This window comes from Tauraco erythrolophus, chromosome 10 (assembly GCF_009769465.1).
Source record: "Tauraco erythrolophus isolate bTauEry1 chromosome 10, bTauEry1.pri, whole genome shotgun sequence".
Taxonomy (NCBI): domain Eukaryota; kingdom Metazoa; phylum Chordata; class Aves; order Musophagiformes; family Musophagidae; genus Tauraco; species Tauraco erythrolophus.
In genome coordinates this window covers 15307763-15324897 of record NC_141474.1, presented here as the reverse complement: position 1 = coordinate 15324897, position 17135 = coordinate 15307763, and the positions used below count along the sequence as shown (strand labels likewise).

The 17135-nt window shown below is 37.1% G+C and overlaps 1 protein-coding gene across 1 annotated transcript in view; it reads right to left on the bottom strand.

Annotated features, from left to right (window-relative positions):
• DPYD (dihydropyrimidine dehydrogenase) overlaps nt 1-17135 on the bottom strand; it is a 367211-nt gene that overhangs the window by 256560 nt on the left and 93516 nt on the right. Inside the window, 2 exon segments of the mRNA XM_086617732.1 lie at nt 786-947; nt 12680-12767. Coding sequence (XP_086473858.1) covers nt 786-947; nt 12680-12767 — 250 coding nt within the window.

The window sequence follows — 17135 nt, the reverse complement described above, 5'->3', positions numbered from 1 at the left end:
AGGAAGTTAACAAATGAGCAGCAGCCTCCGTCTTTCTTCAGATGGAAATTGGAGCATTGAAACTATACACTCACAAATAATGCACATGCACCTCAACAGAAACCTTTGAGAAGACTTCCTAACATCAAGTGGCAAGTAACAATCTTTGCTTCAGTAGCCAAAATATACACACACCTTTATAAACTAATAAATTTACACATACGCACATGTGTGCGCATCTATTTCTATCTAGATAGACATACATAGACATATATTTCAGGTCAACCTGAAACTACTTATTTACTTGGTTTTGGCAAAACAGGACAGTAAAAAGTCTAAATCATCTGAAACTTTTCCTTTGTCCCAAAGCCTGTACAAATACACACTAATTCTGCTACAGGATCTAGCCTACGCCTAGAACATTTCTTCAACTCCTTGACATGCAGTTACAGATACAGTTGCACTTCATTTTTTTCCCCTATATAGCCTACTTCAGAAACATCCAGAATTTCACCCGGCTCAGATAAATCTTTCATTGTAAAACAAGTATTCTTGACTAATAGTGTTTCTAAAGAGTCATCTTGTTCACAAATAATGTTCCTTATGTTCCTACAAAGTATTGCATTATGAAAGCATTTCTAAGTTTCTGAATGTGCTGCAAGAAAAAGGATAATTATTCTAAACTTTCTATGCGTTTGTTTATTAGTACCAACTTTTTTTTAAACAAATCATTAACAACGGCAACCACTTACATAATACTCATTGGTACATATAAAGAATTTAAATCATTTGCAAGTCATACCAACCTCAGTAGCAAACTGCTGCAATCCACCAATATTAATCGGTCCCTCTTCAGTGGCATACAAATTGCAGCCACCAACACAGAGATCGGATGTTGGACACACCATGCCACATGTTAGGCCAAGTGGATTGTCAGAAAGAATCGTTTTGGCAGCTCCATAGTAGTTCTGAAGGAAAAAGAGAAAAGAAATAAGAAATAAAAGGGGGGGGGGGCGGGGAGAGAGAGAGTCACATATCAAGGAAGCAAAAATTCAAGAGAAAATTCAAAATACTTTTTCTTCAACTGGCTAGTAGAATAATATATAATTACATTAAATAACACTGACATTATTTAAATATACCAACATGTTATGCAACATTATGTCAAAGACACTGGAAAGAAAGTCAGAAAAATTGCTGATTATGCAAAGAAAAAACTTTTCTTTTTAGCTTGCAAAATAGTAAAAACATCTTCAGTCTGAGGTGGCTGTACGATATTTAGTGGCTTAACAAACCTATGTTCGAAAACCACTGTGCCTGCATTATGTACTTGTGAATACTTTCTCCATTTCTAGGGCAATTGGGCAGTAGCTGAGTTGTAACCCTTGTTGAAAGTCTGACCAGAAAGTGCCAGTTAGATTATCGGTTCTTTATGACACAGGGAATGAAAAGCTTATTTTACACATCTGTGCACACCATCTCTGCGGATTTGTCTGTCCTTCACACCAGCTCAGTAATGCCAATTGTCCCAGATCCACAATGAGAAGCGGAGGTGGTTTCTTATGTAGCTACATGTAGATATTGCACTACTGAATTTTTTTTTAACTTTTTTTTTTTTCTCAACCACATACTGATCAGGGCAAATGCTTATTTTCCTGTTTCTCTAAATAGAAAACCAGGGAACTGATTAAAGAAGTTATATATAATTCACAACTTCACAGGTTCTCAATATTCAGTGCACATGTTCAGAAAAGGAACAGTTTCCTGATATATGAGAGCTAGCAAGATTTCTTTCCATAATAAAAATCTAAGGAATGGACATTAGCAAACTCTGAGTCCTTGATGCCATGAGAAAAAAAATCCCTGTTTGTGGGTTTTTTTTTTTAGATTGGATAATTCTCTTAAAAGGGATCATCAGAGCAAATGTCAGGAGTGAACTGAAGTCTCATTTAGAGGGGGAGAACTACTGATGGCAGTTCTGCATTTACATTAATGAAATTATGGTGTAATTAAAGCAAGCTGTTTACATCCTATCTTTTCTTCTGTATAGTTAATATAGAAGTTTATTTAATCGTAGACTCTAGTTCTTTCTTAATTTTACCACTCCTCCCACCTACTCTGAATGCCCTACCAAAGAGGTCCATGAAGATATGTTAACTCCATAGTATTCTTTAAGGGCCAGAAGACAATACTGTGTCTCTTAGCACATGGCTGAGGTTTCACAAAGTTTCCTCAGTGAGAAATACATTCTGGGATCTCATTCCATCTTTCTCCAAACTAGCAATAACTGAGAGACTAAAGAACAACGACTCCTTCCTCTTCCACCACCTCTTCCATGTTCCACTCTTCAATAATAATCACTAACATCAAACTTTTATTACAAATATTTACCTCTCTGTCCCAGGACAGCTGACTCCAATCAACCAGAAGATGTAGTGAAAAACAACATGAAGTACTCAGACACAGTAGCCCCTACGCAATGCCTGTGACTTACTGTCTATCAAGTAGGCTAGCATACATAGAAGTGTTCATTCAAAGTGAACGCTATGCCACACAGAGCAAGAATCCAGTTATGAACAGAAAGAGTAGTGTCAAGATCTCACAATATAATCAATGATGGGTAACAAGACTCTGGTTTGGGAGGTTCAAATTCACTAAGGCATATTAAAAGTCTCAGCATAAAATTCTTCAAGTTAAATCAGATGCTGTAGACACAGATTCCCAAGACAATGCCAACATTTAAGAAATGTATTTGCAGATGGAACTGGACCTTTTGCTTACAGATGCTGGTCTACTGCACGGCATAAGCCCCTGTCCACCACCTGGAAACACAAACCAGCTACCTGGATATACTTTCATAGGATTTTCTTAGACATTATTAAAATCCATTGAAATTCTAAACTTGGCTGAAGAGGCAATCCCTTTATGCAACTGTTCTGAGAGAACTTTTGCCAACCATTTTGCCTGCAGTGACTGGCAAGGCACTTTATCATCCCCAATTCTCATTTATTCCAAAGTAAAGGAGTATTAGTTCAACAGAAGCTATATGTATTAGCAAATATTTTTGCTCTTCCAGATGAATGATGCGGTTTTGATATACCAGAGATTGTTAGAGCTACTAAAACCAGCCACTAAAGACACTGTAAGCTCAATTCAGCAGAAAAACACAGAAGTCCGGTTATATTGGAGATGTCCCTGACACATACCCATGCAGACAGCAGGGGTGACACAGTCGATGCAGGAGACCTATGTCTCTCTAAAGCAGCACTCAGAGACCAGACTAGATACCTTAACGCCATCCCAAGTGGCACTAGATGTCTGTTCTCCAGGCAATTACATCTAGCCCTTCCTTTTTTCCCCACTCTAAAGGAATAATTACGAACTAGTAGGAGGGAGTTTTCTCACTAATTCAAAGACAAATTGTTTCCAAAGAATTTTTGTTCAATTTGATATTCCACTACATATGAGTGTTATATTTTCCCTTCCTGTGTTGTCCAGGATTATTATTTTTGTTATCTTCAACTGTGGTTCAATGGAAACAATTACAACAACGTGCATTTTAGATATCAGGAAGAATTTCTTTACAGAGAGGGTTGTGAAGTATTGGAACAGGCTGCCTAGGGAGGTGGTGGAGTCCTCATCCCTGGAGGTGTTTAAAAACATGTAGATCTGGTGTTGAGCAACATGGTTTAGGGACCCTGACAGTGCAGGGTGAATGGTTGGACTCGATGATCTTGAAGGTCTCTTCCAACCAGATGATTCTATGATTTCCATTTAAGTAACTTCATTAAGGATCGATATACAATCAATATAATCGATATAAAAAGCTAGTTATTACACTAGAATGCAAAGCTGTTGAACTATTTCTTTTTAGAATTAATTTTATCACATATCTGTAAAGTACATTCTCACACTTGAGCTGTGCCACTACAGGCGTTGTCACACACCTGGCACATTTCACTTGTTCTGCAAACTCAAATGAAACTTTCAGCACAGTTATGCTACAGAAAGACAGGGTGTGTTAAAGTAGCAAGTGACTTCAGAGAAACGGGTCCAGGGTCATTGTGGGTATAGGACTGAGGTCATGGCTTATTGAGGAGATATCTAAGGAAACTTGTCTCTGGACACCACAACAGAGTTTGATAAGGAGGAAGCTGGGACTGAAGTCCTACTGGGGGTAAGACCAATTGCTGCTGAACTCTTAATGTAGGGGAAACGTGATGGAGTATATGAAAGTGAGGCCCTGATTTGGAAAATTTTGAGATGTTGCTGTCACGATCATGAGTTGCTGCTGCTATTACTAGTGGTAGCACCCGAGAAAAGAGGAACTATGTCCTCTTCAAATGAGAATGCCAAAAGATATACAGAACATGTTACCATGTTAAATATTAAGACATTAGATAAACTGTATCAAAGAGCATATATCTTCTACTCTTAACACCTGAAATAAGTTTTAATGATAAACTAAAAGACTGTCACACCTGAAGTCCAAAGTGTTACACTTGTCTTTTGGAGCAGCAGGGCGTCTTTCGCACTGCTTCACCAGTGTGCTCCAACTGTGCCAAAGTGGACACCTCTAAAGATGAAAGGGAAGTACAGGTTCAGTGCTAGCTTGGTTTCCCTGACTGCCAACCAAAAGTCACCCTGTGTCAATTTACCATTGGTAAACTTTTACCATGTTCATAGAAGAGTTGCACTTCCCTAACTCTCCTCTTCCTCCTTCCAGAAACCAGTGTAACCACTGTTCCCAGTGCCACTCTTCCACTACCAGAGAATGGATACAGCCACATGCTGCTACAATGACCCTGTGCAGTGACTCAAGAGCAAGCCCATCTGTAACCTTCCTGATACTGAGGGCACTGTCCAGCATGGAGACTGGGCTGTGGGCAGGACTTCAAGAGCCCAGCTCTGAGTTGCTTCATCTCTTTGTCCTTCCATTCTATTTAATCATTTATTTCTGCCTTTACTGTGTTGATTTATTATCCATCTATCAAACAAGAATAGAAAAATGTTTTCCAATTCTTGACAAAACTGGCAGGAAATATAGTATAATCTAGTAAGTTACACTAAGTGGTGTTATACAAACTGTGTTACAAAACTGCAAACCATCATGTTACTACAGTAACAAATGAGAGTTTATAGTATATGTAAAGTACCTATCATATTTACTTACATGGACACTTTGTGCTTATGTAACTTTTTTAAGCTGAAAATATGTACTAATGATCCTTATATTGACCAGTGACATTAAAGGTGGACTATTCATAGAATATTCACTTTCTATAAAAAATTATTGATTGCTTTTATTTCACAAAACCAAGGTGTAGTAGGCTGCATACAAATAGACATGACATGCAGACCTAGCAAGCTGGTAACTACACACCACATGCTGCACATGAGAAAGGATCAGAATTAAAGGGAGGACAGCTTCATTAAAATGAAAACGTTACTCCAGGGCATGGAATGATGCAAGCTACCTTAACAGTTGAGAGCAATTTTTTTAAATGTTGAAATAATGACTCAGTTGGCTAATTTCTTACAGACGTCACAAAAGGAGCAAATCTAAAACTAGAATGTTTCTGAATTTTTTAACGAGATAAATGTCTGCTCGTGCCTTTGTTCATACAATCTTTTTTTCCTGTGCACTTCCATAGAAATAAATTAATCTAACTAGATAGGATGTTTTGTGGTTTCCTACATCAAAATGTCAATAAATACTACATTGCTAACACAAGGAACAAAAACAAGCCTTAAACAGACATCAATAATCAGCGGGAAACCAGGCAGAGGAGGATCTCCACATGTATCATTTGGAAGCATTATATAATTTGCATGCAAATTAGACTGTTTTTTACTTGGAAAAAACCTATTAAAACACATAGGATCAATACCAAGAGACCAGAAGAAATTGCATTTACTATCAGGAAATGCTCATAGCATCTTTTCTTTCAATTCAATTCAAGAGCTTTTTATATACATTCATTATGCATCAGGATGTTTTGATATTGCAGTTTTCCCAAAAACAATGAAGAATATGCATTATTATGCTTTGTGTAATAAAAATGAATACATTGACTTCATCAGAATTTTGGGACTTTAACAGAAAAGAAGAAAAAAGAGATAATTTCTTTTTCATCTGGGTTTAGTTTAAAAAAAGCGAGACAGCAAAAAAATACGGGAAAATATCACCTCCTTCTATCCTAGATCATGTTCCACGATGACTTTAAAATTTACTCAAGATGTATTGGATTAAAATATTTTCACATACAGAAAAGCCACTATTTAAAGTACGTCGTTATATAAGTCGCATTTTTCACACTGACACACATCAGTTCAAATATAACAAGAAACGCCCCCAGTCTGTCAGCCCCCCCAAATCTCTTCCGAAGAAGAATGAACAAACATAACAGCAACTTATCAAATCATACATATTCCATATTATAATGCCGATGATTTTTAATCAATCCAGAAATCTTTCACATCATTTGACTTGTGTCATCATAACAGGACTGTAATTTCACACAGTGTCACTATCTTCTTCTGAAAAAGAACGGAAGAAATACCTTGTACTGTCATTTTGTCCTTTGTAGTCTAGAATGTGAGAGATTCCTTAATTGACATAGTGTCATTGCAAAAGTCTATTCCACGTAATTACACTATGGCAACTGAAACCAGCTGTCAGCCATTCCATTACACTAAGTACAAACAGACATCTCAAGAAAAGTCACTGTTTCAAGTGCATCAATTTAACACCATTACTACTTTTTCTTTTAAATGCTTTTTGGTATTTAGTGACCTGAAATATACAAAGATTAACAGAGAAAGCTGAATAAAACAGCACTTTCAAAAACCTGCGGCCTCAAAGCAGTATTTAATGATTAATTGTGATGCATATCTGTATATAATTATTACCAATCATCTAGCAGCTTTCTGACTTCCACAATCCTTCATTGTATTAGCAGTATCCCATTTACAGTATTTTACATATGAACTGTGACTCATGATTTTCTACAGTCTTTGCAATGGCATACAGATGTCCTTTGTTAATTTACTCAGAGTTCCTCTGGCACAGAAAAACCATCACTCTGTTTCTCTCACCTGTCATAATCCTATGTCTCTCACATCCTTTCTCCCTTACAATCTTTCTTCATTTCTTGTTCTCTTAATGATCCCACAGCTTTTGGTCTCTTGCCTTCCTTTGTCTACTCATTTTTCCTTCTTATTTCCAGTATATTACCACAAACACTTTTTCCTTTACTCTCCCAATCTCCCAAAGGTCAGATTCACTCCTATCCCTTGGTATCTATCTCTATGCTTCAGTTTGCTCCCACTTCTCCCTTGAAAAATCGAATTTCTCTCTTGAAAAAACACCACACCTTTCCTTTGGTTTCATTTAAACCTCAACATTCCCCTAAAATCCTAAACTTACTCTTAACGTTCCACAACTTTCCCTGTACTGCTCCTGGCATTCAATTCTTTCTCCCCATTTTCCTACCAGCATTCTGTATAGTCCAGGGACAACCTTTTATCCAAAGGGCAAAATGGCTTTGTTGGTTTGAGGTGTTTTTTTTTGTTTTTCTGGTGGGTTTTTTGTTGTTGTTGTTGTGTTTTTTTAAAATGCTGGCCACCAGGAGCTTACATCCACCACACAAAGTCTGTTAGAAAATGGCTGATGTGTCAGCTCAGACCAGTTTATCTGTATTACGAAGGGATATAGGAGAAGATATTCTTTCCGAACAAGGAGAAAATGTTGAATCAATGTCAGCTACCATTGTAATATTGCAAGACTTGATATAAAAATGTGAGAGCTAGTAACAGAGGGCTGCAGCAACAAAGTGTGATTTCTGAGTACTGATAACACAAAAGATACTTCTGCACCCCCAATTCTTCACTACAGACTCAGACTATAAAGGCTGAGTCACTCACTCCTTATGCCTGTGAGTGCATAACTAATATCCCCATGTCTAAACTGTACCAACAGGTTTTTTCAATGCAACTACTCAACCATAAAGGTGCCTGATAACAAAAAGCTCCAAGACCGTCTCACTGAACATTGCAAAGGTGAAGCATGTGAGCAGCTGCTGCTTTCTAATGGGCAGCTTCCACTGGCACACACTTCTGCTTAACAGGAGGAAAGCTGGACAGGCTGCAAGTGTTCAGGTGCTTCTGGGAAGCTGTAGGATTTTCTGCTGCTGTACAATATTTGATTATGCCAGTCCTAAAGGATGATGAGTGCTGGAGCTCCATTTTACCAAGTCCTTCTTACTTTGACATACCAACATGTCAAAGGGGGCAGGAGGACACAAAATCCTAAAAATCACTTCTGGTACTAGTTCAGGGATAGAAGGGGAAGCTTTCTCCTGCAGCAGCTGAACACTTTTCCTTAGTGTTTCTTCTTTTTAAAGAAAGAAATAACTAAGATGGCACTTGTGCTTTATAAACAAAGACATACACTTTGCACTGTGAATGCTGTATTTAAAGAGGGGACAGCTGAAAGTCAGAATACTTGTTTGACATCTTCTGATGTTTAGAAACAAAAGTAGTAATGTATGCATGGTGATTTGAAGTCTGGTCTCCTAGAGACACAATTGCAAGCAGTCTGCATGAACTCAGAAACACTGACTGGGAAGAACAGATCGTACCTTTATAAAGCAGAGTTGTAATCCAGTTTGTATGGAAAAAGAGAATGAAAGTTGTGGCCTAAACTCTACTGAGTCACAGCAGCTAACACAATACAGCACAAGTGACATCCTTTTTCTCAAAGAGGCCCAAGGCTCATTGAGTCTGCCAATTCAATTACCCTCTCAACCCAGAAACAACCCCTCCTCCCCTGTCCCTCTTCTACTCCCTGAGCTCAGGTCTAATGGCAGAACAGCTACATTGTACATGGCCTGTAAATATCTAAAAAGCCTCAGGCTTTAGAGAACAAGAATCCCTGACCTTTTATGATTGCTATAGCAGTTTTCCAACAAAACAAACTACATACAATAGAGCTCTTAAATACCTGACAAAGTAATTCATTTTCAGTACAGTGCTGTCTAAATACTCTGTATTAATAATGAATCATGTTTAAATAAATACTTTCATGCAATACTGCTTACACAGGGATGAGGACAAGGAATTTATTGAACTGAATCTCATCTAAACAAGTAGAAGGGTAACCTGATGAAGGGACTTACTTCTCAAGTGAGTGATGAAGAAAGATTCGGAAGCAGGAGAGGGACTTCAACAAGACTAGAAGGCGTACCCCCAATTTCCTGGACTTAGTGACCTGAAATACTTGAATGTTCTATGCCTCACCTATTTATTTTGTCGAGAAGCAGATATATTTATAAGCTTTTGGATTAAAATAGAAAGTTTATTTACAAGGCAAATTACAGCAAAAATATCATAATTTTAAAAAGTATTTTCAATGACATGTAAAATACCCTTGATTATGCAAAGTAAATACTTTTATGACAATAATACAAATATATTGAGCTAGTAGATTGCTGAACGATATCCAAATGATTATTTCAATGTAAGTTTAGAAAAATGCATAACATAGTGAAAAATTACTTACTGGTTCCACTAAAAGCTTTAAAAATGATAAGTTAGAAGTTTTAGTGTGGTTTTCAAAAGCACACTATTCTTGTTTTCTATCTGCTCTAAAGTATGGTGCAAGTACCAACCGCCACAGCAGCAGAATGAAAGAAGGGAGAGGACACTGCAGGAGCAGTCACAGGAACAGGCTCACACAGACTCTGCCAGGGTCATGACTTCAAGTGAATCATTTCAGCTTTTGGTACCCCTCTCTCAACTTCCACCTTATATCTATTGCTCGCTTGGCAGAAAGCAAGGAGTTTCAAAGTGCAGTAGTGTAAAAAAGGAGTACATACCTATACCTAGAAAAAAATCCTACTAATAAAGGAAACCAGAATAATTCATGTTACTTTTTCTGAAGAACAGAATTTGTTATAATAGAAACATTTTCTAGCAAAGGCACCAGAAATAAATTCATCAAAAGGAAAATTCAGCCTAGCAGACTGCAGCCAGCAAGTGGAGGCTGGGTTCCCTCTATGCACTGTTTATTTCCCTGAGAAGTTGCTTGGTAGATGAATTACAGGAGGCACAGCCACTGATGTGGAGGCCACAAATATGCAGGACTTCCTAGCCTTGTTTCTCAGCCCATGACTTCAGCTATTTGCTAAGCATATCTGGTTGTGGGTTTTCTCACTTCTAGGGTTTTTTTTTGTTTTTTTTTTTTTTCCAGGTTTTCTGTTTATTTGTTGTTAAAGTCAGCATTAGAGCTGTATTAGACAAATGCTTCCACAACCATGCTGTATTAGATTTCTTCCAATAGGGTAGGGAGAGAACACAAAGGGTAAGACTGTATGTAACTCACACTTGGAACTGAATTTCACAGATGCAGTCCTGATTTTAGGCACATAATTTCCCATCCTAACATCTTGGCTAGCAGAAATGGACTACCTGAATTTTAAAAACTTCCTTTGTGTGAATGTCTCCTGCTGTCTATACAATTATCAGGTATCAACATGAGGTAAAAGCAGTTACTAAAACCATTGTATATCTTTCAAAAAAATAGTTTCAGTCTGGATACAGAAGCTATTGATAGATGGGGATAGGGTACAAAAAGACAGGCTATAAGTACATTTCAGTAATGTAAGATACTTTGGTTTTCTCTAAAAAATGTTAAATCTCCTGAGAGAACAGTAGTATACTGCAACTCTTTTCTAAAGCAGGATTTCCTGATAAAACAGCAAGAGATCAGGGCAAATCACAGTCTTACCTAGCATCTGCAGCTTCCAAGATGTTTTAAAACATCCCAAACTCTATAGGATTGATCCACCTCACTGACCATCCGACAGGTTAAATCTGGCCCTATTAAAACCTGTAAGAGTGCACCCATTGGCTTCAGGAGGGCAAAGACCACTTCACACCCTTGATGCAGTTTCCTAATATTATTCCAGTACACCTTTGCCAAAACACAATCCTCAAAGCTCTGCAGTCGCCCCACCTTGATTTTTCTCTCCTCTGTAATGGATTCACAGAATTCAGATGGAATCAGCTGTTAAAATGACTTACCCTTTCTGCCAAGTCACAAAAGGGCATCGTACTTCTGAGGCTATCACTCTAAAAGATCCACCAAATTTCGCGTTCCAGGATGCTGCTGGGGTCAGTTCTTCTGACATCTTCAGTTGCAGTCTTCAGTCTATCTTCCCTGGTTCTTTATTCCCAGCTTTTAAATTTTGATAATCAGGCCCTTTTTCTTCCCTCGACAACACATCACCCTATTCTACTCAAGACAGCAGAATAGCTAATCCTTAATAAAAAGAGACCATCCTGGTAAAATTCTTTCATAAAATTTGCTTTAGGTTTCCTAAACAAACTACAGCACAATTATGAGATAGAGACCAGCAGTTTCATTACTGCCTTGTACCTTCTCTGTTCAGTTTGCCTGCTTCACAATGCCTGGAAGAGGTAATAAGCAGCAGTATGCCACATACTATACTATGGCTGCAAACAGATGCCTACATTCATGAAAATAAATGCTGCACTGACAGAGTACCGATTATATAAGAAAACGGTCTATATGCAGATGCTAGGAATAATGCCAACTACTATAAACCACAGCAACACATAGTTACGTTATAATTGATACATTTATCTTAATATCTCCTCTTATTCTAATGTTTCTTGTTAAGGTGCAGAATTTACCGGTGTCTTCTCTGTACAGCACACAGTGTAGTAGAAGCAATGTGGCTGTTAACTTGCACATGGCAGTGCTGCTGTTGCCAACTTCACTCCAGCTTTACCTGCTTTGGCCCTTCCAGCTGCATTTGACAGTGAGACATGCTAGAGCAGAAAATCTTTGTAGCACCCTCAGTAGATTATGAGTCTAGTTAGGCTCATACAGACAAATAAATCACGCAGCAGCTAATGATTCCGCAGATGGGAAGTAAGTTTTAAAAGCTATGAGGCAATCAATACCCAGTCATCTTTAGGCTATCCCAGACAGCCTAATTAATCTTGTCATATCAACTTTGCAGTCATCTTTATTTATTTCTATATCTGACTGTTAAAAGTCATTTGTAAACCACAAATCAAAATAATGTTTTTAAGATTTCATTATGATTATAGTATAAGAGCCTATTAAGAAAGGAAAAAGTACAGTATCTCCAAAGAGGAGGTTCAATTTATTCCTGTAGTATTTTATTAATAGTTCAGGTGACTTACTATATTGCGAACTACAAGAGAACACTCCTTGAGATGACCACCTTCAAGTCAAATTTCTACCCATGGCAAATTGAAACTATAATCGCTTCTTAAACAAACGAACAAACAAAAACTTCAATGAAAGAAAAGTTTTGTATCTACAATACCTCAGGTAGCAGCAAAGTTAAATAATTACATTGCAATGCTCAGTTTTTTGAATATCATTATATTTGAAAACCATGAAAACCAAAAACTTTATAGAAAAAAGTGTCTGAAGAAATAGATTTGCACTATATACTGTCTGTACAGGCACAGAACAGCAGCAAAAATAATTAAAAATTAGATGACTCGAACTTTAAAGCATCTGTTGTAAACATTTTTTTTAAGACTTTACAAAGATAAACCTTGAAACACAATCTCACTAACAGAACTGCAAGCAACTGCTGTTATCTGCTTCCGTGTACCACTGCAAGCCTAATTTTACCTTGTTTGCAATACTTGTGATGAATGACTTGATGTCCAGATTAGTTGGGCAACTCTTCTGACAGGGGGCATCTGCACACTTTAAGCATCTACAGGAATAAAAGAAAGTGCGTCAAAGAGACATGGAATACAAACGCTACCAATAGCATAAGGTTTTCAAGTTAGCATTGTAGAAGACAAGCCACAAAGAAATAATATAGAGCATTTCCATAAAAAATTCTGTTTAAAACCTCAAAGTGCTACATCATCATTATTGACTTGCATTCAACACTGATTGCTTATGTTTTGCTGACTCCGCTTTAGAAAAGAAGGCAGTAGGGTACAGTTTCAAATATATGGACTACACATAGATATCTAAGTATTACGAAACAACATCTGATTACATAAAAGTGACTTTTTCCTTGGAATCCAAGATTGCTAAACTTCTGACCATTTCATTTTTCTATTTGAAAAACATCTGTGCTGTGAATCTGAATTTATTAACAAAGTTCTGAACATGTTACTGTGGACTAAATTCTGGATGTTGGACAATCAGATATACAAAAGCAATAGTATTTCCACAGAGGAAAGAATTACTTGTGCTATATATGCCAAAGAATAAGAACGGTGGATAAATTTTCAAGTTACTTTTCTATGAGTTTTGTGTAATACATCTGTGACCTCTGAAAACAATTCAGTAGTCTTATGCATACTCCCAGCTGAAATCCCCCAGACTCTTCTTGTCGTCCCTAAAGACAAAATCTGTGTATTAAAACATACTAAGTAGCAAAGATTTATTGACTGTTCTTGCATAGTCATCCATGAGGATGTACTGGTCTTGTTGCTTGCACAAGTCCCATCTAAGGATTAAGCCCTCAAGGTAATTTGCAGTAAGCAAATGTAAAAAAGAAGGTAAAAGCGAAGAAGTAAAGTGATTCTCTCAAACGCAAAGGTATTTGTACACGCTTTTGGTTTTACTTATCAGTGATTATTATAGGTCAAATGCCATACTACTAATTATCTCAGAATTCATTAAGTTATTCTGGATGCTTTTTCAATATTGTTTTACTAACATACAGAATTTATGTAAATTGTGGTTTTAACAATAATGGAAAATGAAGCAAAATGGGTTTTTTACATATTATCTGAGCACAGCTACTTACATAAATCCCAGAAGTCCACCTTAATTATTGTTACTTAATGACAGATAATAACACTGTGGAACTGGCTGGAATAGAATACCTTCAAACACAGAAAAGCTGCAAGAGGCCTATGGATTACATGCACAAACAAATTAAAAGCACACTAAAAGGAATTAAATGACTAAAATACTGGCAGTGAAAAACTGGCATGACTGTCAGTCACATGCACTTTACTTTCCCCTCCCCCCAATTAAGGGTGAATAAGAGACAAGGCAAAGTCAGTTAAGTAAAAGACTAATTAGTCTTTCACCTTCCTATTCATTATCATCTAGCTGGGTATTGCAGACACCATGGCACCAGCAAAATCTGAAGGCACACATGGTAGCAGCTGTTCGGATTTTCCCACAGAACTGGTCACAGGGAAAAGGTCCCAGAGGAAATACTTAAAGGAAAACGGGTCTCAGGTTGCAAAAGCTGGGAAATCTGATAAAGTCAAATCCAGGTTCAACACCATGGTGCGTTCAACTAGTCAGGATGTCAGAGGGGTCTGGCAGAAGTGCAGCAGCAGGTTTAGCCATGGCAGTTAAACATACTCCAGCCCAGCACTACCCACTGACAGGCACATTACAAATGCCTTAACAAGCAAAGGCAGGCCAGTGGGGACCTCAAAGGGTTGATGTGGCCAGAGCACCAAGTCAAGAGGATGCTCTTAGCATTCTAAGCAGATTAAAAGACAGGAAAGTTTTAGTACTAGAAGCCAGGAAAAAAAAAAAGATACGCTAGACAAAATACACCACTATGAGGGCTTGGATGATCATTTTGCCTGTGTAGGCAGTAAGGAAATAAGAGAAGTAGAAAATCATGCATTTAAAAAAGGCAATAATTCCATTATGACTTTTTCCTCTCCACTTTCCTGAATGTGTTTTCCTTTAAAATACAACAGTCCGCTATCCGAGACCAAAAGAACTGCACTTAACATAAAATACATTTCTGTGGATTATATATAGAACAATCTCTTGTCAAAAACTACTAGAATGGCACCAGGCAGGATAAGCAGTATACAGATTACCAGTTGTGGCTAGCAAGCATCTTTACCGAATTATTTCCTTTCAATTTTTGAGCTGGTTCACAAATGACAGCTGTTGAAAATGTCAGCTACTGGGGAGGCGGGTAACGTAAACTTGAATGCGAGCTTTGGGGAGGAGGGGAGGATGCCATGAATATGCCAGTCCAGACTTTCTCTTATAATAATACCATCTTCCGACTCTCTGAGCACTCTACAGACTACAGTGCACCAGGCTACCATTAATCCCACTTATCACTCTGACAGCTCAGTAATTACACTCCCGCTACAGCTAGGTACTGTAAGGTACTGTAGTCCTAATAAAACATCAAGCACTGTACAGAATGCGTGCTGGTGAGGTGTTTTATTAAACTTGGGGGGTTGATCATCAAGTGACATTAGTGTTGACCTATTTTTCTATCTGACAATAAATTATCCTTTGACCATACCATAATAGACATTACAGACTGCATTTACTGTACTAAGGAGCAAAGGTATTGCATTCTGGTGAACCAGGCACAAAGTATAAATAAAATAGCATAATCACCCACCAGAAAGTTATTACATAAATTGCTGCAAGTGTTCGATCCTTTCAAAAATCACAGGCAAAATACTGTGCTTAAGGGAGTACACCAACAATTATCATAAGCTTCAATTCCACATGCATGTCCACCTATGAGGAAACATTAGGTACTACACTTTCCTTTTTCTGTAACTGTCCTCCCACCCTATGAAATCCATTTTACAAGGTTATTCCACTACTATGGCTTAGTTCAAAATAATGTAAACAACAAACTGAAGACAGAGATTAAATTTCTCTAATTCATCTGCTAGCTCCTCCAGAATTTAAATGAAGAGCTACATGCTCATTATTTAAAATAAAAAAAAAAAAGAAAAAAAGAAAAAGAAACAGTCATGTTTTTAAGAGCTCTTACTATTCTGGATTGCATAAAAACACAGAGCATTAAACAAAGCCAGACCTAGACTAATCTCAGAGTATATATCTCAGCATTTCTTAATAAAATATAGGAAAAATCCTTCCAACTATCAGAAGACACACTATTATCCATTTTTCCCCTATTTGTTCATGGAACAGCATCTCCTTTAGAAATATATAGGCTATGCTGAATTTTAAAAGATACCATATTCACTTCATACACATATTGACTTCCGTGTAAAAGGCAACAAACGCCACAGTCTCTGCACCACTTAACCCCAGCTTGAGAAACTCTTAGAAAAGGAAAGATATTTTCCATTTTGGAAGCACTTAGCTGCTGGTTTAACTCAGTCTCATTGTGAAATGGTAAATTAAGTTAGATATAAAACCCCTACAAATGCCATGCAAGTATAGCATATTTATATAAATATTTATGCAAATATTATCATTGGCATAGCTTTATAGACATGCCTGTGACTATATAATGACAGAAACTCACATTTCCCACACATCTAAGCTCAAAATTTACATCTCTTGCTGAACAGTGTTAAATTATACATATGTATCCCCAGTGAATTTAGAATCTTTAACTTCTTATTTTTAAATGTTGCAACATTGAAGTTATTTATTGTTTAAGGTGAGCGTGCTTGTAAATCTTTCAGCCACAAAATAATGCATGCAAAGGTTACTTATGCAATAGCCCGACATTATCAGCTACCAGTTTCATACCTGTCAACTTTGTCAGTGCAAAATAAGCACCTAAACCCGTGGATGTACACACACACAAACTCATTCAATTGATCTCTAATACAACAAGTACTAATAAGAAAAAGAAAAAAGCACTCAAAATACACAACACAGAACAGTAGATTGCAAACATCTGAAGACAATAAAAGGAAAAGGCACTTCAAAAGTAGTGAATTTTTTTCAATGTAATAAAAAAGAAAAATGGAATAGACAAATAAAAGTTGCAAATTTCTGGAATACATACTACCTGTTGAGAAAAAAGATGCAAGAAACCATGAGGTATGTCTATGCATAAAAAGGAATAGAAAGCAAATTAGGAAAAGAAAGGATAAAAGTGTAACTAATTTCTGTACCAAAATCTGTACCAAAATCTTTCTCTTAGAAAAAAATGATACCAGAAACCAATTTTCCACTGAAAAAGAGAAAAGAAAGCCAAAGCCAAGACTAATTTTCAATTAACAGCTTTCATTGTTTAATTGTTGAAATATTACCCAGTATTTTATTTTAAAATTAAAACATCTGACTGACAGATAGTCTCATTTGTAGGTCTAGACCAGCTCTTAACACGTTTTTGCTTCTAAACAAATAG